Here is an 18,466-nt window from a genome sequence, read left to right on the forward strand (position 1 = left end):
CGACAATGCTCAGCTGGAAGGTTTCCCTATCACCTAACAGTGTATCTACCTGTCCATTGTATGGATAATAGATGTAGCCCCTTGAAGGACTTGTGGAAAGACTGCGCTAAGAAAAAATTATGAGATTGGCATGCACTTTGAAAGTCTGCATGAGCAAGGCCTCAAGAAGGCTATTCAGCAGTAGCTATGCAATTGGCTGAAATCCCGATCTGAACGAAAGAAACGTAAAGGCAAATGTCTCTCACCAGATTGATCAGTCTCCTCATGGCATGTTCATGGGAGCAGATACACTCGCAGGGATCAAATCCACCTTCTGCCATGGCTATTCAGATGAAGCTAAAAGCGGTCCTTGATAACGAACACCTAGAAAAGACAAGGGGTTGTGTGTTAGCTACACTTTGTTTTCCCTTTTCTTTTCACACAAAGGTTTACCCATTTTCGTTCAGGCTAGAGTCTAAACTTGAATTGAGGCCAGCAATTGAGTTTGCTGCACCAGGCAAAAGAAGACTCTTTCCCATCACCAGTTTGAGAGGACAGACCAGGGGGAAATGGGGATCACACTCTGAGCGCACCATTAAAAAATTGATGCGCTTTAAATTTGGCGCCTTTTTCTTTCTGAAGATGTCGGCTTCAAAACACTTCTGATAGATATGGGGCACAAGTCCAGCAAAAGCCAGTCATAGCTAAGGAATACTTAAAACCCGTGGAATGGGATCTTTTTGCAATTTAAGTTCCTTGGACCAGAAGGACTTAAAAGCTACAACTAGCTTTACTCTGAAGTGAGTCCAATTTATTTCAATGTAGTTTACCCGTAAAGAAATATGCTTTGTCTGACGTACTTTATCTCATCCCACCGCTCTTTCGTCATGCACGGCCCAAAACTTCCTGACTACAATTCAGATAAAGCCGAGGTCCCATTGAAACCAGAAGAACACGTCACAATTAACTTAAACTTCCAGGGCACTTAATCTCTATTAACCTTGGCTGGACAGGGTGGAGCTGCCTTTTGCAAAATTAACCATTTCATTGCCAGACTCCACAGGGACAAAAATAGTGAGGGGGCAGTTCTACAGCTGTTTCCTTATAATGCCTAGAAAAAGTAGATTTTTCCTTCTATATTCCACCACCACCCCATGCAAATTTAGATATTGCCCCCTGTAATCCAGGTGGGAAGTAGGATGAATAGAAGACACAGAGAAAAATCACACATTCCAGGGGAAATACAGTTTCCCATAATTCAGAGAGGTTCGTTGCAAAGGAAAGACCAGTGAGCATGAGTATTTAGTCCAACCAGGGTGAGGGTTGTAGTTCAGTGGTACAGCATGTTCAGAGACCAGACATAAACCCAACTGGGGGAAAAAGTGTGAGAGGTATTGCATTAAGATAATCAGTGGGTAGGGAAGGGGTCAAGTTCATCCTTGCTGCCAATTCACTTCTGCAAACCTCTTCATTCCTGCATAACTATTAATCAACAAACATACACATTAAGGAAATAATGTGTTTGCTGAAGCAATGTGGCTGGTCTATACTGTATTTGAAAGCCTATGCAAGAAGAGGAAAGAGAAGCCTCCATGTAACTTCTGAAATGTACTGATCACAAGTTCTAATGCTATGTGATATACTTCAGTAACAATAAAATAAATGTGTTAAAGGGCACAGGAGCCATTTTAATGATCTGGTGTGCCTCCAAATTAAAATTCAACTCCTTCTGGACTCCCAGTAGTATATCCTCCTCCTGAGCATTCAGCAAGCAAACGGATTATCACCTGCTTCGTACCAAAGCAATGAGGAAGTTTACAATGAAGTTTACAATCTCTAATAAACATGGGTAGGTAAACGCTCAGTAAGAGGAAGGCAGGTGGGTTTTAATGCATTTTTAATTCTGTGTTTCAAATAAAGTGGCATTTTGCACCTTCTCAATTTAATACCTGTATGATGTGTTAAAAACGATGTGTCAGAAAGCAAACGCTTTCTATTACATACTTTTCCTATTGAGATTCTCCGAGACCAAATCTGGGAAGACCTGGCATGGAGAACCTGTCACCTGCCAGCTGTTGCTACATTACAACTTCTACCATCCCTGAGTATTGTCCGTGCTGGCTCAGACTCACAGGAGTCAAGTTCCACAGCATCTGGAGGACCACAGTTTCCCCCATTCCTCTCTGAGACTCTACAAAGTTGGGCCCAGGATCCACGGCAAACTTCCTATCTGCAGTCTTCTTCTTTGGTGATCACTCGTAGCCGAGTAAGATTGTCTTCCATGAACACGGTCTTAACAGTGAGTCCGTAAGTGACTGTGGAGGCCAATTCTGGATCCACACATCCTTCCACAGTGGGGACATAGGGAGTTGATCATGGTAAGGGTTTGCCAAAGGTCCTCTTAGCTAGTTTCTCCTTTTCATCCAGGGTTCGAGCATCTTCAAAGCCCATGACACCTTGGTAAAGGCTGTTCTCTAATTGGAGTGCTCGCAGGCCAGTGCTTCCCAGTTGCCAGTGTTTATACTACATTTTTAAAGATTTGGCTTGAGACAGTCTTTAAACCTCTTTAAATCTGAAGTACTGGACTAGATGAATTGGCATTCTGGCACAAGCGCACACACAATGTGATACACTAATTGGAATACAACCTACAGCTATGAATGGAAACCCACCAGAGGCTTGATAAACCTTTGCTTGATACCCAAGGTGGGTGGGGAGAGATACATAGCGGACAACAATGCATGGTTTCTGGAGCACATTTACACTTGTTCAATTCAGCTCAGTAGGAGTGGGCTGCTGGCAACGGAGTCTATGAGTCCTATCTTTATAGCTTCTTCATATAGTCCACACTTGGCACTGTTTCCCAACCTCACCAAGCAGATCACATGATAAAACCATTCCTAGACCTTTATCACTCAGGTAGGGGAATCACTGAAAGGTCCTTAATTTTTTTAATTTTTTTTTTAAAAAAACAGATTTAGAAAAGTAAATGTCAACGGAAGGGTTTTGAAAGGAAGTGAAATTCCCCCATCACCACTAAAATGGTGGAACATTAAATCCTGCTTTCAAAAATTGTACAATACAGATTTTTAGATATGATAATGATGTGCCCTGGCACAAGACCTACCAGGTCTCTAATGCACCTCTATTTAATTTATTGGAGACAGGTACAATCCCAGATTACTGGCAAGTTTATGTAAGTCAAATTGGATGAGTTTTTTGATGATATAATGTCTTAGTGACAAGCGTTCATGCAGAAGGAGCACGAGCTGCTATTGCGTTTTGAAGATTTCACGTGGGAGTTCATCTGGAGGCATAATGATGCCATATATTACCCCATATGATGGGGCATCCAGGGTGTGGGTGAGGCAGTTCCCCCTGTGTTGCAAAAAGCACAAGTAAATCATATGACCTTCACAACCCTCAGAAACATTATAAAAGGACAAGAACACTACTTTCTGGTTGTACCTATTTAATGGGTACAGTTCCTGTATTAATTGGTTTCTAGTACTGCAACTCAGATCTTTTACTGGAACCTACCTGCTAGTTACACCTGTTTGACTGGTGTAACACTATACAGGAACAACAGCAAAGTTCAAATTGGGACCAGGGGGGCAGGAGATGTGAAGCAACGTGGCACCCTTTCTATGATGCAGCAATTAAAATGTACAGGTTTACAAAACCAAAATGTCAAAATTGTGCTTTCTGGGTTGCACGAAAATGTACAAATTTAAAAGAGCCTTTTGTAAAGTCACCCATTTCAAAGGTTAATTTTGTGATAAATACCAATATTAGCAATGGGTGTGATTCAGTTCATGTCACTGGCTCACTACTGTACTCTTACATTGAGTTTACTTACAGAAAAATTGTTTACTTAATCTTTATTATATTTTTAGCTGCCATATGTTAATGCCCAGGTGACATATGGTAAAAATAGTTAGAAGCAATCCACGTCATCAGTACAAGTATTAATAAGTAAAATGGACTTCAATTTGTGCAATGGAACTTTACCTTCCTTTTCTCTACACTGCAGACCTCTGCACACCTCCAAAATCTGCTATAGCCCCCAATCCTCAGGCGCAGGTTTTGAGCTGAAAGGAAAAAGAAGGTGAAGTCCCACTGCAGAAGTCTGTTCTATTTCCACCGAGTCTGCATTGGATACAACCCTATATCTGTTTTATTTACTAATTGGTAAATACAGTATTAAGGGATGCGGGTGGCTCTGTGGGTTAAACCAGAGAGCCTAGGACTTGCCGATCAGAAGGTCGGCGGTTCGAATCCCCGCGACGGATGAGCTCCCGTTGTTGTGTCCCTGCTGCCAACCTAGCAGTTCAAAAGCACGTCAAAGTGCAAGTAGATAAATAGGTACTGCTCTGGCAGGAAGGTAAACGCCATTTCCGTGCGCTGCTCTGGTTCGCCAGAAGCAGCTTAGTCATGCTGGCCGCATGACCCGAAAGCTGTACACCAGCTTCCTCGGCCAGTAAAGTGAGATGAGCGCCGCAACCCCAGAGTCAACCACAACTGGACCTAATGGTCAGGGGTCCCTTTACCTTTAAATACAGTATAATTAACTAAAAATGCTAGTCTAGCAATTGTTAAGCTATGGGGTTCTTTAAAAAATATCCCGTAAGTAAATATTTCTTTGCACAAGTTTGTCATTTTTATAGGCCAATTCACAAAAACCTGTCAGACGAGTTGGTGGCATTTTGAGAAATGCCCAGTTCCACGTCTCACTCTGACAATTTGCTCATTTTGAGTGGCTGCTGAAGCGTGCACAAATCTGAAGCTCCCACCACATTACCAGTAAATCACTGAAGTTTCAAATGCAAATGGACAATAACCAAGGCAAGCCCGGTATCCTATATATTTACTAGCTTGCACTGTGCAATCATAAATAGATTCCTAAATGCCATGTAAAAATGTGTGTGCAGTGGGAAAGACCCACACCCTTTGAGACATTTTCAGACTACACTTTAGCTGCTACTATCAAGCTGCCTCTTCTACCTTTATGAGGCAAATTTGAATACCTATAGCCAAAAAGTTCATCTTGGTGTTCCATGTTTCACAGGGAAAAGTGAAAAGTGAGAGGTTGGATCCAAATTAAGTCAGTTGAATTTGGGTTCCATTGAAATCAACTGGAAAAATTATGACCAAGTACTGTAAAACTAAATTAGAGCACTGATAGATTGGATCCAGATTAAGAGCTTTCTAGGACTTGCATCAACTATTCTTCCATGTCTTATGGGAGTGCTATAAGAATTATGAGACCCTAATCCAGAGGTGGGAGACCTCTGGCCTCACCTACCTATCAAAATGACCTGCCAGAACTGGGGTGGGTGGGGGGGAGATAAGGCCCTGGCCCACCAGCTACAAGAGGTTCCTCAACCCTGCATTAACAAGTGATGTAATATGGGAGGGACCAAGTGAGAACCAACCTTTCAAGTAGCTGTAGGAGGGGCACATTTGACAGCCCAGTGCAACTATCCATAAACATGGATTTCCCAGGCCCAGCAGAAAACATTTTGCTTCTAGGGACAGAGCAACAAACGCCTCCCCTCACCACAACAGTACCCAAGGCTGGTCTTCACACAATGAGGCAGAAAATGGCTCCCCACTTTCATGACAGTAAAAACACAATTTAATGAGGCACAAAATCGGTTGACTAATAATGATAAATAATAATAAATTTTATTTATACCCCGCCCTCCCTGGCCAGAGCCTGGCTCAGGGCAGCTAACACCAATAAAATTTCAGTAAAAACATAGCAAGAAAAAAGAAAAAGAAAAAAAAAACAATTTAAAATACAGGTTAAAATGCAATTTAAAAGGCAGCTTCATTTTAAAAGTCAAAACTGCAAGGGGAGGGAAACATAAGGGTCAGACTGAGTCCAAACCAAAGGCCAGGCGGAACAGCTCTGTCTTGCAGGCCCTGCGGAAAGATGTCAAGTCCCACAGGGCCCTAGTCTCTTGTGACAGAGCGTTCCACCAAGTCGGGGCCAGTACTGAAAAGGCCCTGGCCCTAGTTGCGACCAACCTAACCACCTTGTGACTTGGGACCTCCAAAATGTTGTCATTTGTGGAGAGGCAGCCCCTTACGTATGTGGGTCCTAGGCCACATAGAGCTTTAAAGGTCAAAACATCTTACTCTTACTCTTTCCAATGGTAGGGCGAGCCCTACTACTGCAAACCCCACTTTGGGACGTCCATTGTCCAAGTTTGCTTCAGAGTGCCATTGGTACAACTGATTTGAAGTGTGTAGCCCACGTCTCAACTCCTTATGTTAGTCAGAACTCTTACTACTTTGATGGGCCTGAATCCCAACTTGTTTTGGAGCAATTAAGAAGAAGAGTTTGGCTTTGATATCCCGCTTTATCACTACCCGAAAGAGTCTCACAGCTAGCGTTCTCCTTTCCCTTCCTCCCCCACAACAAACACTCTGTGAGTGAGTGGGGCTGAGAGACTTCAGAGAATTGTGACTAGCCCAAGGTCACCCAGCAGCTGCATGTGGAGGAGCGGAGACGCGAACCCGGTTCCACAGATTATGAGTCTACCGCTCTTAACCACTACACCACATCCAGCCCAATCTTCAAAAAATATTTTAACATCAAATCATTTTTCAAAGTGTAGCGATACAACCATCTTCCCTGGTAGACTGCAATGTACAGAATTAACAGGCCAGTTCTAAATATGTGCAGGGTTATCATGGAAGTGCTTAGGATGGGACATATCAGCAACGCAATGTACCAAAACACAATGTTCTGCCAGGACTGAAAACATAATTACACTAGTGCCGGCAAAAAGGCAGATTTGATGGGTGCTGTCCGGGTAAATAAGAAGCACTTGTTTTCCCCAGACAACAATCATTTATCAAGGAGACCAAGGATGTTCTCTGAATTCTGAGAAGTTCCGCTTGTAAGTGTGTGTGTATGTGTTCTGATCTAATGTCTAATCTCCTACATGTCAAAATATTATAATGCTCTTAAAAATGACAGACTGTCAATCCTATACATTTTGTGCTCAGAAGTAAGTTTCATTTAGGTCAGTGGAACTTAATTCTCAAGCAAGTGTGTATAGGATTGCGGGCTAAATCTAAGACACACAATCTGGTCAAGTTTACTTTTACTTTACCACTTTTAACTCAGTGGCTATGTGAAGCACACAAAGAGGCATCGTGCACAGAAAGGGGCTGTGAGATCCTTCTACTAGTCCTACCCTTGAGGTCATGAGGCTCCCCAGCCCTACCCCAGATTTTCTATACATGAAGGAGGCAGAGATGTTCAGAGATGTTCCAAATATTTTCATACTTCCTACCTTCATGGAACACTTTTCATATGGGCTAGTTTTCAGAGAATACCCTGACTGCCACAAAACTCCTGGACATTTCAGAGGATTCTGCAGCATGGTCTAGGGACCACAGTCCTATCAGTTGAGTACCAGGCCACTCTTCCCCAAACTGGTGCCCTTTGGCTCTCATCAGCTCCAGCCGACAGTCACAGATGATTGGATTTGTAACCCAAAAACAACTGGTGGGCACCAGCTTTGGAAGGCTAGCCTAGGACAACTTGGATCTCACTCTTACTCCATATAAATTGAGAATCTTCCCTAAAATACACCCCAAAACATTGCAGGGGGCGTTTGAAAGTAGAAGGCAAACTTTCATTTGGGCAGTTTGTCTGCCACTACTGGTCTTCTTATTATGAAACCTCTTTGAAAACCACAAACACAGAACGTCACTGCTAGCCACCACAAGTCACTAATGCAAAATACTAAAGCACTGACACCCTCTGCTGCTTTTTGCCTCTAAATATATATACGAAAGTAGGAAACGAGAAATTTTCGGTAAGAAAGAACATTTAACCTTAATTAAAAACAGTATGTTGTGGTTAAGAAAATGCAAATGCAGACAAGTGCATACTGAGCAGTATTACATAACATTTATATTTTTAATACCTTGCAAAATAAAAGTATGCCAAAATATATTTATGTCATGGTTGCAAATCTTAACATAGGCTGCTAAAACTCCACTAGGGTCAGTTCAGGACTGAAGTCCTAATGGGTTTTTTTATTCTAAACACTGCAGATAGAACAAAACACTTTGGGCTCTATTTTTTAATGAAAGTAAAGATAATGTGAAGTAGGCAACTCCTTACACTCATAACTCAGATTATGGATTCCTGGCTGGTTATATATCACAGGTTCATCTACAACAGAGATGGAGATTTGTGGTCCTCCAGATGTTGATGAAGTACCAGTCCTATCAGCCCCAACCAGCACAGTCAGGGACAATGCAAGTTGCAGTCTGGAAACATCTGAAAGGCCACAGCTCCCCCAGCCCAGATCTGCAAGTATGATGCAATGGATATTTCACAAGGAATAACGTCCACTGGAAGCAAGATCCTATTGTTCTTGCACTAGCACTTTATCAATGGTAAAATGATTTTACATTCACAACACCTGTACCAAATAAAGCCATTAAGGTGACTTAACTGTGTAGCTGAATTACAACTGCAAGCACAAGGCACAATAGTATTAATAATCTTAAAAAAGATAGGCATGAACACATCACCTTGCATCAGATGACAAGTGTCCCTTGCATGCTTCCACCCACCACTGGTGGTGTAGTGAAGAGGCATTTCCCGCCTGTCCTCCCTTCTGCTGTGGCCAATGCAACCGGCAGTTCTGTGGATGCAGTGGTGCCTGCCCCCCTCCACAAAGTCTTGCTGTTAAGGGGTGAAGATTGCTCCCAAATTCATTACCACTTGGGAGTCAATAATGCTGACGGGATTTTTTTTTACCCTTTTTAGTGGATCTGGTTTGCATTTAAGAATGCATAAAGGTAAAGGTAAAGGCACCCCTGCCTGTACGGGGCAGTCTTGACAGACTCTAGGGTTGTGCGCTCATCTCACTCTAGAGGCCGGGAGCCAGCGCTGTCCGCAGACACTTCCGGGTCACGTGGCCAGTGTGACGAAGCTGCTCTGGCGAGCCAGAGCAGCACACGGAAACGCCGTTTACCTTCCCGCTAGTAAGCGGTCCCTATTTATCTACTTGCACCCGGGGGTGCTTTCGAACTGCTAGGTTGGCAGGCGCTGGGACCGAGCAACGGGAGTGCACCCCGCCGCGGGGATTTGAACCGCCGACCATACGATCGGCAAGTCCTAGGCGCTGAGGTTTTACCCACAGTGCCACCCGCGACCCTTAAGAATGCATAGTGATAGAGCAAACCTATTTCTTCCACTGCTGGGCCTTCTGGCCTTATTCCCTACCTCCAGTTATTGCAAATCAGTACAGTACAGTGGTACCTTGGGTTAAGTACTTAATTCGTTCCGGAGGTCCGTTCTTAACCTGAAACTGTTCTTAACCTGAAGCACCACTTTAGCTAATGGGGCCTCCTGCTGCCACCGCGCCGCCGGAGCACGATTTCTGTTCCCATCCTGAAGCAAAGTTCTTAACCCGAGGTACTATTTCTGGGTTAGCGGAGTCTGTAACCTGAAGCGTATGTAACCCGAGGTACCACTGTAATATAAACAAGAACCTAGCAAAAAGACAGTTTGTCCAGCCTGTCTGCTCACAAACTTATCTAGCAGAATAAAGAAAATCATTATGTTCCCAGATACTTTTTGTTTTTTCATTTCTCCAAGCACAGAGGCCACCCACTGATCCAAGTAGAGCAGGAGAGAGGAGCAACCAGAGGAGTACTCTCTAAATTATAAACAGGCCCATGAGTCCAAAAAAGGCTGGTTACCTGTCTAGCAGTTCAGGGTAATGTACATGACTTCAACCATTTTATCCTCAGAACCACCCTTAGATTAGGCTGAAAATAGGGACTGGCCAAAGGTGACTCAGCAAGCTTCACGGCTAAGCAAGAATCTGAACCCATATCTTCCCAATCTTAATTTGTGACCTAAGTCATTGAAACCAGGATAGCAGAAGAATGGCCTTCTTGGGATATTATTATATGTCCCATGGTCCTAGGTTCTTCAATTTTTTATTTTCCCTCTTTCTGTATGTTCTGTAAAACTTACTAAGTTTTTGTTTTTTTAAAGGACCACCCATATGAACTTTTGCAACCTTTAATATAATTGACAGAGACCCTTCTGGCTGTTGATTTATTTACATTTATTTAGTAACCTACATTCCCTCAAAGCAATGCACATGTAAAAACTGTCAGACTGGACTTCCGGGTTGGCGCCATCGCCGAATGGCGGACTCCCTCCGAGCTCCGGAGGGAGCCTGCCCGGCAGGGGCTGGGTCTTACCGCACCGGCGACGCGGGGACCCTCAAAAACCATGGGCGCTGAAACCCATGGACATGGTGACTCGGCTGGCACCTTTTGCGCCCCCCCGACCCGCGAAGGAGCCTTTTTAAAGGCTGCGGAACGGGTGACAGGGGGGGGGTGCTTTGAGTCCTCCGCTTCCCCTGCCGAGCGAAGCCGCATGCCATTCGACGGAGAGCGCTGACTTCTTCTATTGAAAATTTGGACTTAAAAGAATAACCCGTGAGTAATTGGAACCTGGACTAAAAAGGGGGATAAATTTTTTAAAAATTCGGAGTGAGCGGGGGAGGCGCAAAAAGGAAGTCACCCCCCCCCCGTTGTAGAGGAGTTAAAGTAATGGATTTGACAACTAAGATCGAGTGCAACCCTATTTTGACAAAGTTACTAACTTCGCGATGGAAAATTATAAGACTGAGCTGGAGGAGAAAAGTGGAATTGAACTAAAAAACAAACACCCCCCCCCCCCGGAATCCTGGGAGTGATTTGTGAGAGCGCCGGGAGAAGAGAAAGAGAGGTTTTGACAGCTGTCAAAGAGCTGTCAAAGCGGAAGAACAAAAATGAGAACTTTGTTACGAGGACTTTGCCGGTTACATTTGTTATAAATTGGATACAAATTGTTTAAAACAAGGAATAACAAGTTATTTTGACTGGTGGGCGTGATCTGGAAGGGAACTGAGTTATTGCAATGCACATGTAAAAACTGTCAGACTGGACTTCCGGGTTGGCGCCATCGCCGAATGGCGGACTCCCTCCGAGCTCCGGAGGGAGCCTGCCCGGCAGGGGCTGGGTCTTACCGCACCGGCGACGCGGGGACCCTCAAAAACCATGGGCGCTGAAACCCATGGACATGGTGACTCGGCTGGCACCTTTTGCGCCCCCCCGACCCGCGAAGGAGCCTTTTTAAAGGCTGCGGAACGGGTGACGGGGGGGGTGCTTTGAGTCCTCCGCTTCCCCTGCCGAGCGAAGCCGCATGCCATTCGACGGAGAGCGCTGACTTCTTCTATTGAAAATTTGGACTTAAAAGAATAACCCGTGAGTAATTGGAACCTGGACTAAAAAGGGGGATAAATTTTTTAAAAATTCGGAGTGAGCGGGGGAGGCGCAAAAAGGAAGTCACCCCCCCCCCGTTGTAGAGGAGTTAAAGTAATGGATTTGACAACTAAGATCGAGTGCAACCCTATTTTGACAAAGTTACTAACTTCGCGATGGAAAATTATAAGACTGAGCTGGAGGAGAAAAGTGGAATTGAACTAAAAAACAAACACCCCCCCCCCCCGGAATCCTGGGAGTGATTTGTGAGAGCGCCGGGAGAAGAGAAAGAGAGGTTTTGACAGCTGTCAAAGAGCTGTCAAAGCGGAAGAACAAAAATGAGAACTTTGTTACGAGGACTTTGCCGGTTACATTTGTTATAAATTGGATACAAATTGTTTAAAACAAGGAATAACAAGTTATTTTGACTGGTGGGCGTGATCTGGAAGGGAACTGAGTTATTGCAATCCACCTAGAGGAGCTGAGGGATATTACAAGTATTGTTGGCTTGGAATCTGAATAGAACTTTTTATCTCCTGGGAAACTGCAGAAATGGAACACTATTTTGTCTACAGAGGTCTACACACTAAAGGAGACAATAGATTTATCTACTGAAGAATGGAAGGGACTTGGCATAATGTTTTGTTCCTGAATAACAGAGCCTCTGCAGAGGAATTAGAAGCTTTTGGAATTAGAACATTTGTGTAGGAGAGCAGGGGGAAAAAAAAGGAGGAGAGAGATCAACAAGAACAACAAGAACAACAAGAATTGGATAAAGTTGGAAATGGGAACATTTGGGACATCCAGATTTGAAAGGTCTAAAGAAATAAAATTGGAGTTTTTACTCCTAAATATAAAAATCTGGATGGAAGAAATGGGCCTTTTTGAGATAGACTCCTTCCAAGATTGGACATTCCAAATTAAAGATGACTGGTAAAGGACTATGGTCTAGATAGATGTGGGAGCTCCAGGAAGACATCAGACGTTGATGAACATTGGGAACGCAACCGGGAAAGGGGGGAGGGAAATTTGGAATCCAAAGGGCGTAAAATTATATTTGATTATTTTAATTATATTTTATAATTTTATCCTAATTAATTATATTTGATTATTTTAATCTGTATTGTGTATCAAAGGGGGGAACGCGTGGAAGGGAACAGGTCGATTTTAGGGGATGGGAAAATATTTTTAAAACTGGGCTAATGATAATAAGTTCAAAATCTGGGATAAGAACTTGCTGAATTTTTTTGTAAGAATTGGAATACAAGAGGGGGAGGGGAGGGGAAGTCCTGGAAATATGTTATTGAAAATAAGATTTTAAATTCGGATGGTTTTTTTTTTTTTGTAATTGGAAATTTCTAATAAATATTATTTTAAAAAAAACAAAAAAAACCTGTCAGACTGATCCTCCTGAACATCTAATAAAGTCACTGGGTAAGGTGCAGGTCAGTGAAAGCCAGGAAATTGACATCATAATGATAATTAAAATAAAATCATTAGTTAAGTACAAAGCATTCTGAAAAGCAGGAAAATTACAACAGTAGGATGATAAACGTGCAACTCTACAACACCGTGAAAGCACACTCAGGAGAAGAGTCATACCTTTTTCAGGATATTTCAGAATACTCATTTCACACTTATAACATGACACAAGTACACTGTTGATGTTAAATAATAACTATCTTACTTTTTGCCAATAGTCTGTCTGTAATTGCTGGATCGTCATCTTTTCTCCTTGCACAGGAAGTCTGAAGCCAGCATGTTTTAATATTAAAGGTAAGCCCAGTTAGCTAAATAATACCAAGTAATATGTTTAGGACTGAAGTCCTAACTTAAAAAAAAAAAAAGAATTAAAAGCATCCATGTTCAGTATTGGTTGGCATTACAGCGTCATTGCTAGCCTTCTCCCAAGGCTCTCTCTTGAGAATGTAATAGCTTCTGGGGCATCTGTTGTCTGTTCCAGGGATCCCTATTCCATTGTGAACAGGAAATGTTTCTTTATAAAGATTAAGGAGGAAGCTGATGTTTTAACTCAAAGTCAACACACTGTGACCTGGCTTATTAAAGAGCAAGAGAAAGAGAGGAATAATATAAAATTGATCCAGTTAATGTGCTTCTCAGTCCTATACTTGTTTACTCAGAAGCAAGTCCTATTGAGCTTAATGAAGTTTACTCCCACAAAAGTGCCCATGTATGCTGCTAACCTGGAAGTCAGTCACTTAACTCCACAAAGCTTGTGTAAACATGCGTAGGGTTTAGCTTACAAGGGTTTGAGGGCACCGCCTTTACTAAATTTTAACTGTTTTATTTGTTAAACAAATTTATAGACTGCTTCACGCCATAAAAGCCATTAGGATGGTGGGTGTACCCAGCTCGCAACCTAAACTTCTGCAGGCACTTGGAAATTAAACCTGCCTTGTGTTCAGCATCATGCATCTCCTAAGAAATATTAAAACGTTTATTCAGGAACAAAACCAAATCTGTATAAATCAGGTGTGCAGTTCTGCTCGGTTGCAAGACCAAAAAGAAAAGCGTCGCCAGCCCCAGCGAGCAAACGGCTCTCCTCCTTTATCACAGCTGGCCTCTCACCAAAGCAAAGTCGGTGGGGCTCCTTTGGCACAGGGAAGATCAGCAACAGGCTTTTACAGGGAGAGATCCGGTTTTAAATGACCCCCCCTCCCGCCAGGAAATCAGTGCAGGGGTTGCATATTTTGCGGGTTTAAAATACTTGCAAAGATCCAGAATAAGCAAAAGGCAGCAGTAGGGAACAGGGGGCAGTCTTTCCCCAGAAACTTTTTTTGTTTTGCCTCCCATCCCCAAAGCAGAAGAGAGAACCGGGGTGGGAAACTTTTCCTTTTCCTTGCCTCCTTTCGCCTTCTTCCTCCATTAAAAGAAGGACAAGCCTGGGAGGGAGAAGAAGGGGAAAAAGAAGAGAAAAACCAGCTTGAGGAGGGAATGCGGAGAGGCAGCCACAAACAACTCACCGGGTTTGCTCGGATCTGGAGAGCAGCCCCAAGACGCCAGCCAGCGCAGCTGCGGAGCGACTCTGCCTTTCGCCTGGTGTTTTGATTCCGTCGACCACGTCAGTCTAGCAGGCAGCGCTGCAAGACCCGGATCTGCCGGCTCGCAGGCAAGGGGAGGGCTTCTTCTGCACCCTCCCCTTGTCTCCCATGGGGATCGCGGTGGGCGGCGCGCAAAAGCGCACGGGCCGCACCCCTCGGCGGCCGCCCCAGAGCAAAGCGCAAAGCGCTTGTAGCCGAATCGTGCGGCGGAAAACTAAGGCTGCAGTTGCACGTTAACCCTCCATTGACTTGTAGAGTCCGAAGGGACCCCGGGGGGGGGTAATCTAGTCCACCCACCCCCGCCATGCAGGAAACTCTTTGCCCGACGGGCTCGAACCCACAACCCTGAGATTAAGCGGCTCTCGCTCTCGCGCTTGCGCTCTTTTTATATATATATATATATGGCTTTTCAAATTAAAGTTTTGTAATCACATATCCAACATACAACATAAAAACAAGATTCCAAAAAATCTCCTGGACTTCCCTAGTCCCCTTTGTGGGTCCTATTGTTAGTCATTTCCTCCCGCAACTTTTATAATCAGATCTTTTGCATCTCCATTATATCCAAAATTCACCATTAAACTACAAGTGTTAATCCAATCCTACTAACGATTTTAACTGTTTACTGTGGTTTTTAAGATAAACAATAAAATTCCCCCATTCTTTATTAAAGTTTTGGTCTTCCTGACTTCTGATTCTTGCAGTCTTTTTTGCTAGAGATGGAAAGAAGATAAAGTCCTGACCAGAGAAGAATGGCAGATTAAGTGGATGGGATTATGCTGAAATGGCAAAAATGGCACAATAGCCAATTTTTAAAGTGGCGTTTAAGTCCCTTAGAATGAATATGACTTTACAAATGAGAAAAGAACTTTGAATCAATAACTTGATATTGATAATAGTAATGTTTTCTGCTAGGTCATAAATGGACTTAGGTTGGCACTCCATTTTCTGGTAACTTCCAGATTGGATTATGGTAACACACTTACATGGGTCCGTTCTTGAATACCACGCAGAAGCTCAACTGGTCCAAAAACACAGCATGCATGCAGATTCCCGCTAGGGTTCCTTTTAGAACCACAGAGCCTAGTATTTGCTGATCAGAAGGTTGGCGGTTCGAATCCCCGCAACGGAGTGAGCTCCTGTTGCTCGGTCCCTGCTCCTGCCAACCTAGCAGTTCGAAAGCACATCAAAGTGCAAGTAGATAAATAGGTACCACTCCAGTGGGAAGGTAAACGGCGTTTCTGTGCGCTGCTCTGGTTCTCCAGAAGCGGCTTAGTCATGCTGGCCACATGACCCGGAAGCTGTACGCCGGCTCCCTCGGCCTATAGATCAAGATGAGCGCCGCAACCCCAGAGTCAGCCATGACTGGACCTAATGGTCAGGGGTCCCTTTACCTTTTAACCCACTGTCTAAAACGGGCATGGTTGCCGGTTCATTTCCAGGCGCAATTCAGTGTGCTCTTTTTTGTGTTTATAGCCCTAAATAGCTAAAGTCCCAAATATATGAAACACTGCCTCCTTTCCTACTGTCTTGAACGGTAAGATCAGTAGAGGGGCCCTCTTGGTAGTTCCATCACCCTTGGAAATTTGGGGGTGCTGGCAACCCTTAACTATGGAATTCCCAGCAGAATGGAAGTTGTAATCCAGCAACATCTCCAACTCTTCTCTGAATTTAGTATTTTGCCAAGTTAAAATGTATTATTGTTTGTTGGCACAGCTAATGGGAAGAGCATGGAGGCCCTCTGTTATTGACCAGGGGACCAAAGGACACTAGGGTGCTGTATCCCCTGCCCTCCCAGAAAGAAGACAATGGCAAGGTGAAGACCAGCCTAGTCCCATCCATTGGCCAGAAAAGGGGCGCCTGCTTCCCTTCCTGCTGCAAGAAAGTATGGGAGGAAAACCTAGTTGATGTGACCTGAAGTCTACATCATGGCATTATAATTTAAAAATTATTGTTTAATGGACAGAGGGGAGCCATTAAGAAAATTGACATCATGGGAGAGGGCATAGAAATGCTCAATATAAGATATATACAATGGTACCTTGGTTTTCAAATGTAATCCATTCCGACTTCCAAAATGTTCGAAAACCAAGGCGCAGAGGCGGTCTGCAATTTCAATGGAGAAAATTTTTAAAAACGCAGTGTAAGCCGTTCATCTTTCCATGCATGTTCAAAAACAGAAGCAAGGGTTTTTGGCATTCGAAAACTGAGGTACCACTGTATTTCAAAAAACTGGTGCTGCCCAGTTGTGAAATTCCCTTCCCATACAAACTCACCTGGTGCCATCATTACTATTATCGTTTAGGTATCTGGCAAAGTCACCCTGTTTTCCCATGCATTATTTTATTCCTGCTGCAACTGATGCTTTAAAAAAAATCACTTAAAAAAAACTACTATTTGTTTAGCTGGAGAGAGAAAATGCATAATATCAAAAATTACCAAATCTAGGATTGATCATTGGCATTGTAAATTCAAAGCCTGAAACCTGCTGAGGCTTGGAAATTGCCATCTGGTTAATATCCTGGCTTTAATATTTAATACAGTTAAATAACACTTTCAATTTGCTCTAGGAAAAAAAATCTGAAGAGGGGGAAGTCTTACTGTGAATATTCCTTACTGAAGTTGCTTAGTCAATGGCAGATTTAATTTGACATATTCCATCCTGCAGAAGGCACTGTAACACCAACTTTTCAACCTGTGTACAGAGAAACAGGTAACATTTATAAAGCAAGCTACACATATCAAGGGATAAGGAAGGAGGCAGGAAAATTGAGAGGTGCTATTGTCTGAAATGTGAGGTCACACTAATGTGCTTATTTCTGCAATTTAATCAGAATTCTGTAACTAGGTAGCTAAAGCAGTTCATACTAACATGTTTCATTGTAAGCAGATCCACAAATGCTATAAGAATTACGACATATTTTGAATATTGTATCTAAGTGATTAGTCTAAGAATGTGCATGTTTTCCATTTATTTCTCACCAGTAACTCAATTTTAACAGGATCATTCTTTTTAAAACTGAGTAATCGTAGGTCAAAAACTCTTTAACCCTCTCTTCTCCAGTATTAGTTGCAAGCAGGGTAGAAAGGCGAAGCAATGTGAGCAAACTAAACAGGATATTTAAAGGGTCTAATACTTTGCTGGGAGCTCTCTCTTGCTGGAGAGTATGATGAGCCCCATGCTTTGGATCTAGGGATCCATCCAGTTCTTTTATTAATTACCCCACACGGGTAATCGTCTATATCTATTATTATTTTCCATCCCACAGGTAAAACAACAATTCTGTAGCTTTTAAGAGTCTTAAGATGGAACATGGGAGGTGGTAGCATACATTCAAATAAGGATCTGAATATGGTGTACAGTTTTCAGGTTGCATCAATGCCTTTTACCGCTTTTATTTGGGTACTTTCCCTGGAGATTGCCTTTTGCCATATGGCCTCATATCTGACTTATGCTGCAGTCCTAAAAGCACTATCAATGGAGTAAGCACCATAGTGTTATTTATTTTTCAGTAAACATGCAATAGTATTGCATTTGTATTGCGCCATCTCTCCTCTCTACTGTCCCCATGTCCAGGTTACTTTCTGTTGTAATATACAGTTACTGCCTCACACTTGTGTGCATGAAATGGTTAGCCTGAGCCCTGAGCTCAAGTTGCCGGAGTGGGTGTATATTAGCAGGCTCTCAGCAGCTCCTGCTTCTTCTCAGTCTTTTCTTTTTGTGCAAGCAAAGGAGCCATGTGGCCTGACTCCCAACTCAGCAAATGGTACAAGTGAACTGAACCTTTCCCAAAGGGAGATTTTAAAGCCTGCATCTTTGCTAACCCAAAGACTGCATTATCCTTTTTGTAAGGAAACCAAGTACTTTTGGGGTTTTTTAGACTATTAGGTATTAAGTGATTAATAAATCAAATAGATAATAATAACAGACTGGAACTCCTCAGAAGACCATCCAGCTGTAGCCACTGCTCTGAAGGACAAAATATTTATCACTTTAGCATCCCATGTCCAATGGCCCCAATATTATTATAATTAATACGTGTATTACAGAAGGTCCCAGGGGGGTGGGCTACAACAATTTGAAAGTCAGATTAAAACTTGTTTGTACAGTCACAAGAATACGG

At 43.1% G+C, this 18,466-nt stretch overlaps 1 protein-coding gene and 1 long non-coding RNA gene across 6 annotated transcripts in view; both read right to left on the reverse strand.

The window, feature by feature from the left end:
- The window catches only part of LOC309349733, an 87,632-nt gene extending 73,449 nt beyond the window's left edge, over positions 1 to 14,183 (reverse strand). Inside the window, exons 1-2 of one of the 2 annotated variants that reach the window (XR_014160146.1) lie at positions 12,674 to 14,183; positions 9,338 to 10,139 (exon numbers count right to left, since the gene is read on the reverse strand). This is a non-coding gene — a long non-coding RNA (uncharacterized lncRNA). The remainder of the gene's footprint in view (positions 1 to 9,337; positions 10,140 to 12,673) is intronic. The other variant, XR_014160147.1, reaches the window with a different exon arrangement.
- Positions 1 to 17,037, reverse strand: part of SMIM14 (small integral membrane protein 14) — a 34,549-nt gene extending 17,512 nt beyond the window's left edge. Inside the window, exons 1-3 of one of the 4 annotated variants that reach the window (XM_081876038.1) lie at positions 16,944 to 17,037; positions 3,991 to 4,070; positions 246 to 363 (exon numbers count right to left, since the gene is read on the reverse strand). In XM_081876038.1, coding sequence (XP_081732164.1) covers positions 246 to 320 — 75 coding nt within the window. In that variant the 5' untranslated portion in view covers positions 321 to 363; positions 3,991 to 4,070; positions 16,944 to 17,037. Of the gene's footprint in view, positions 1 to 245; positions 364 to 2,111; positions 2,132 to 3,990; positions 4,071 to 14,264; positions 14,416 to 16,943 lie in introns of those variants that run through there. The other 3 variants (XM_081876037.1, XM_081876039.1, XM_081876040.1) reach the window with 3 other exon arrangements.
- Positions 17,038 to 18,466: the final 1,429 nt, after the last annotated feature.

The sequence above is a fragment of the Podarcis erhardii genome (genome assembly GCF_964252035.2).
Source record: "Podarcis erhardii genome assembly, chromosome: 9".
Lineage (NCBI taxonomy): Eukaryota > Metazoa > Chordata > Lepidosauria > Squamata > Lacertidae > Podarcis > Podarcis erhardii.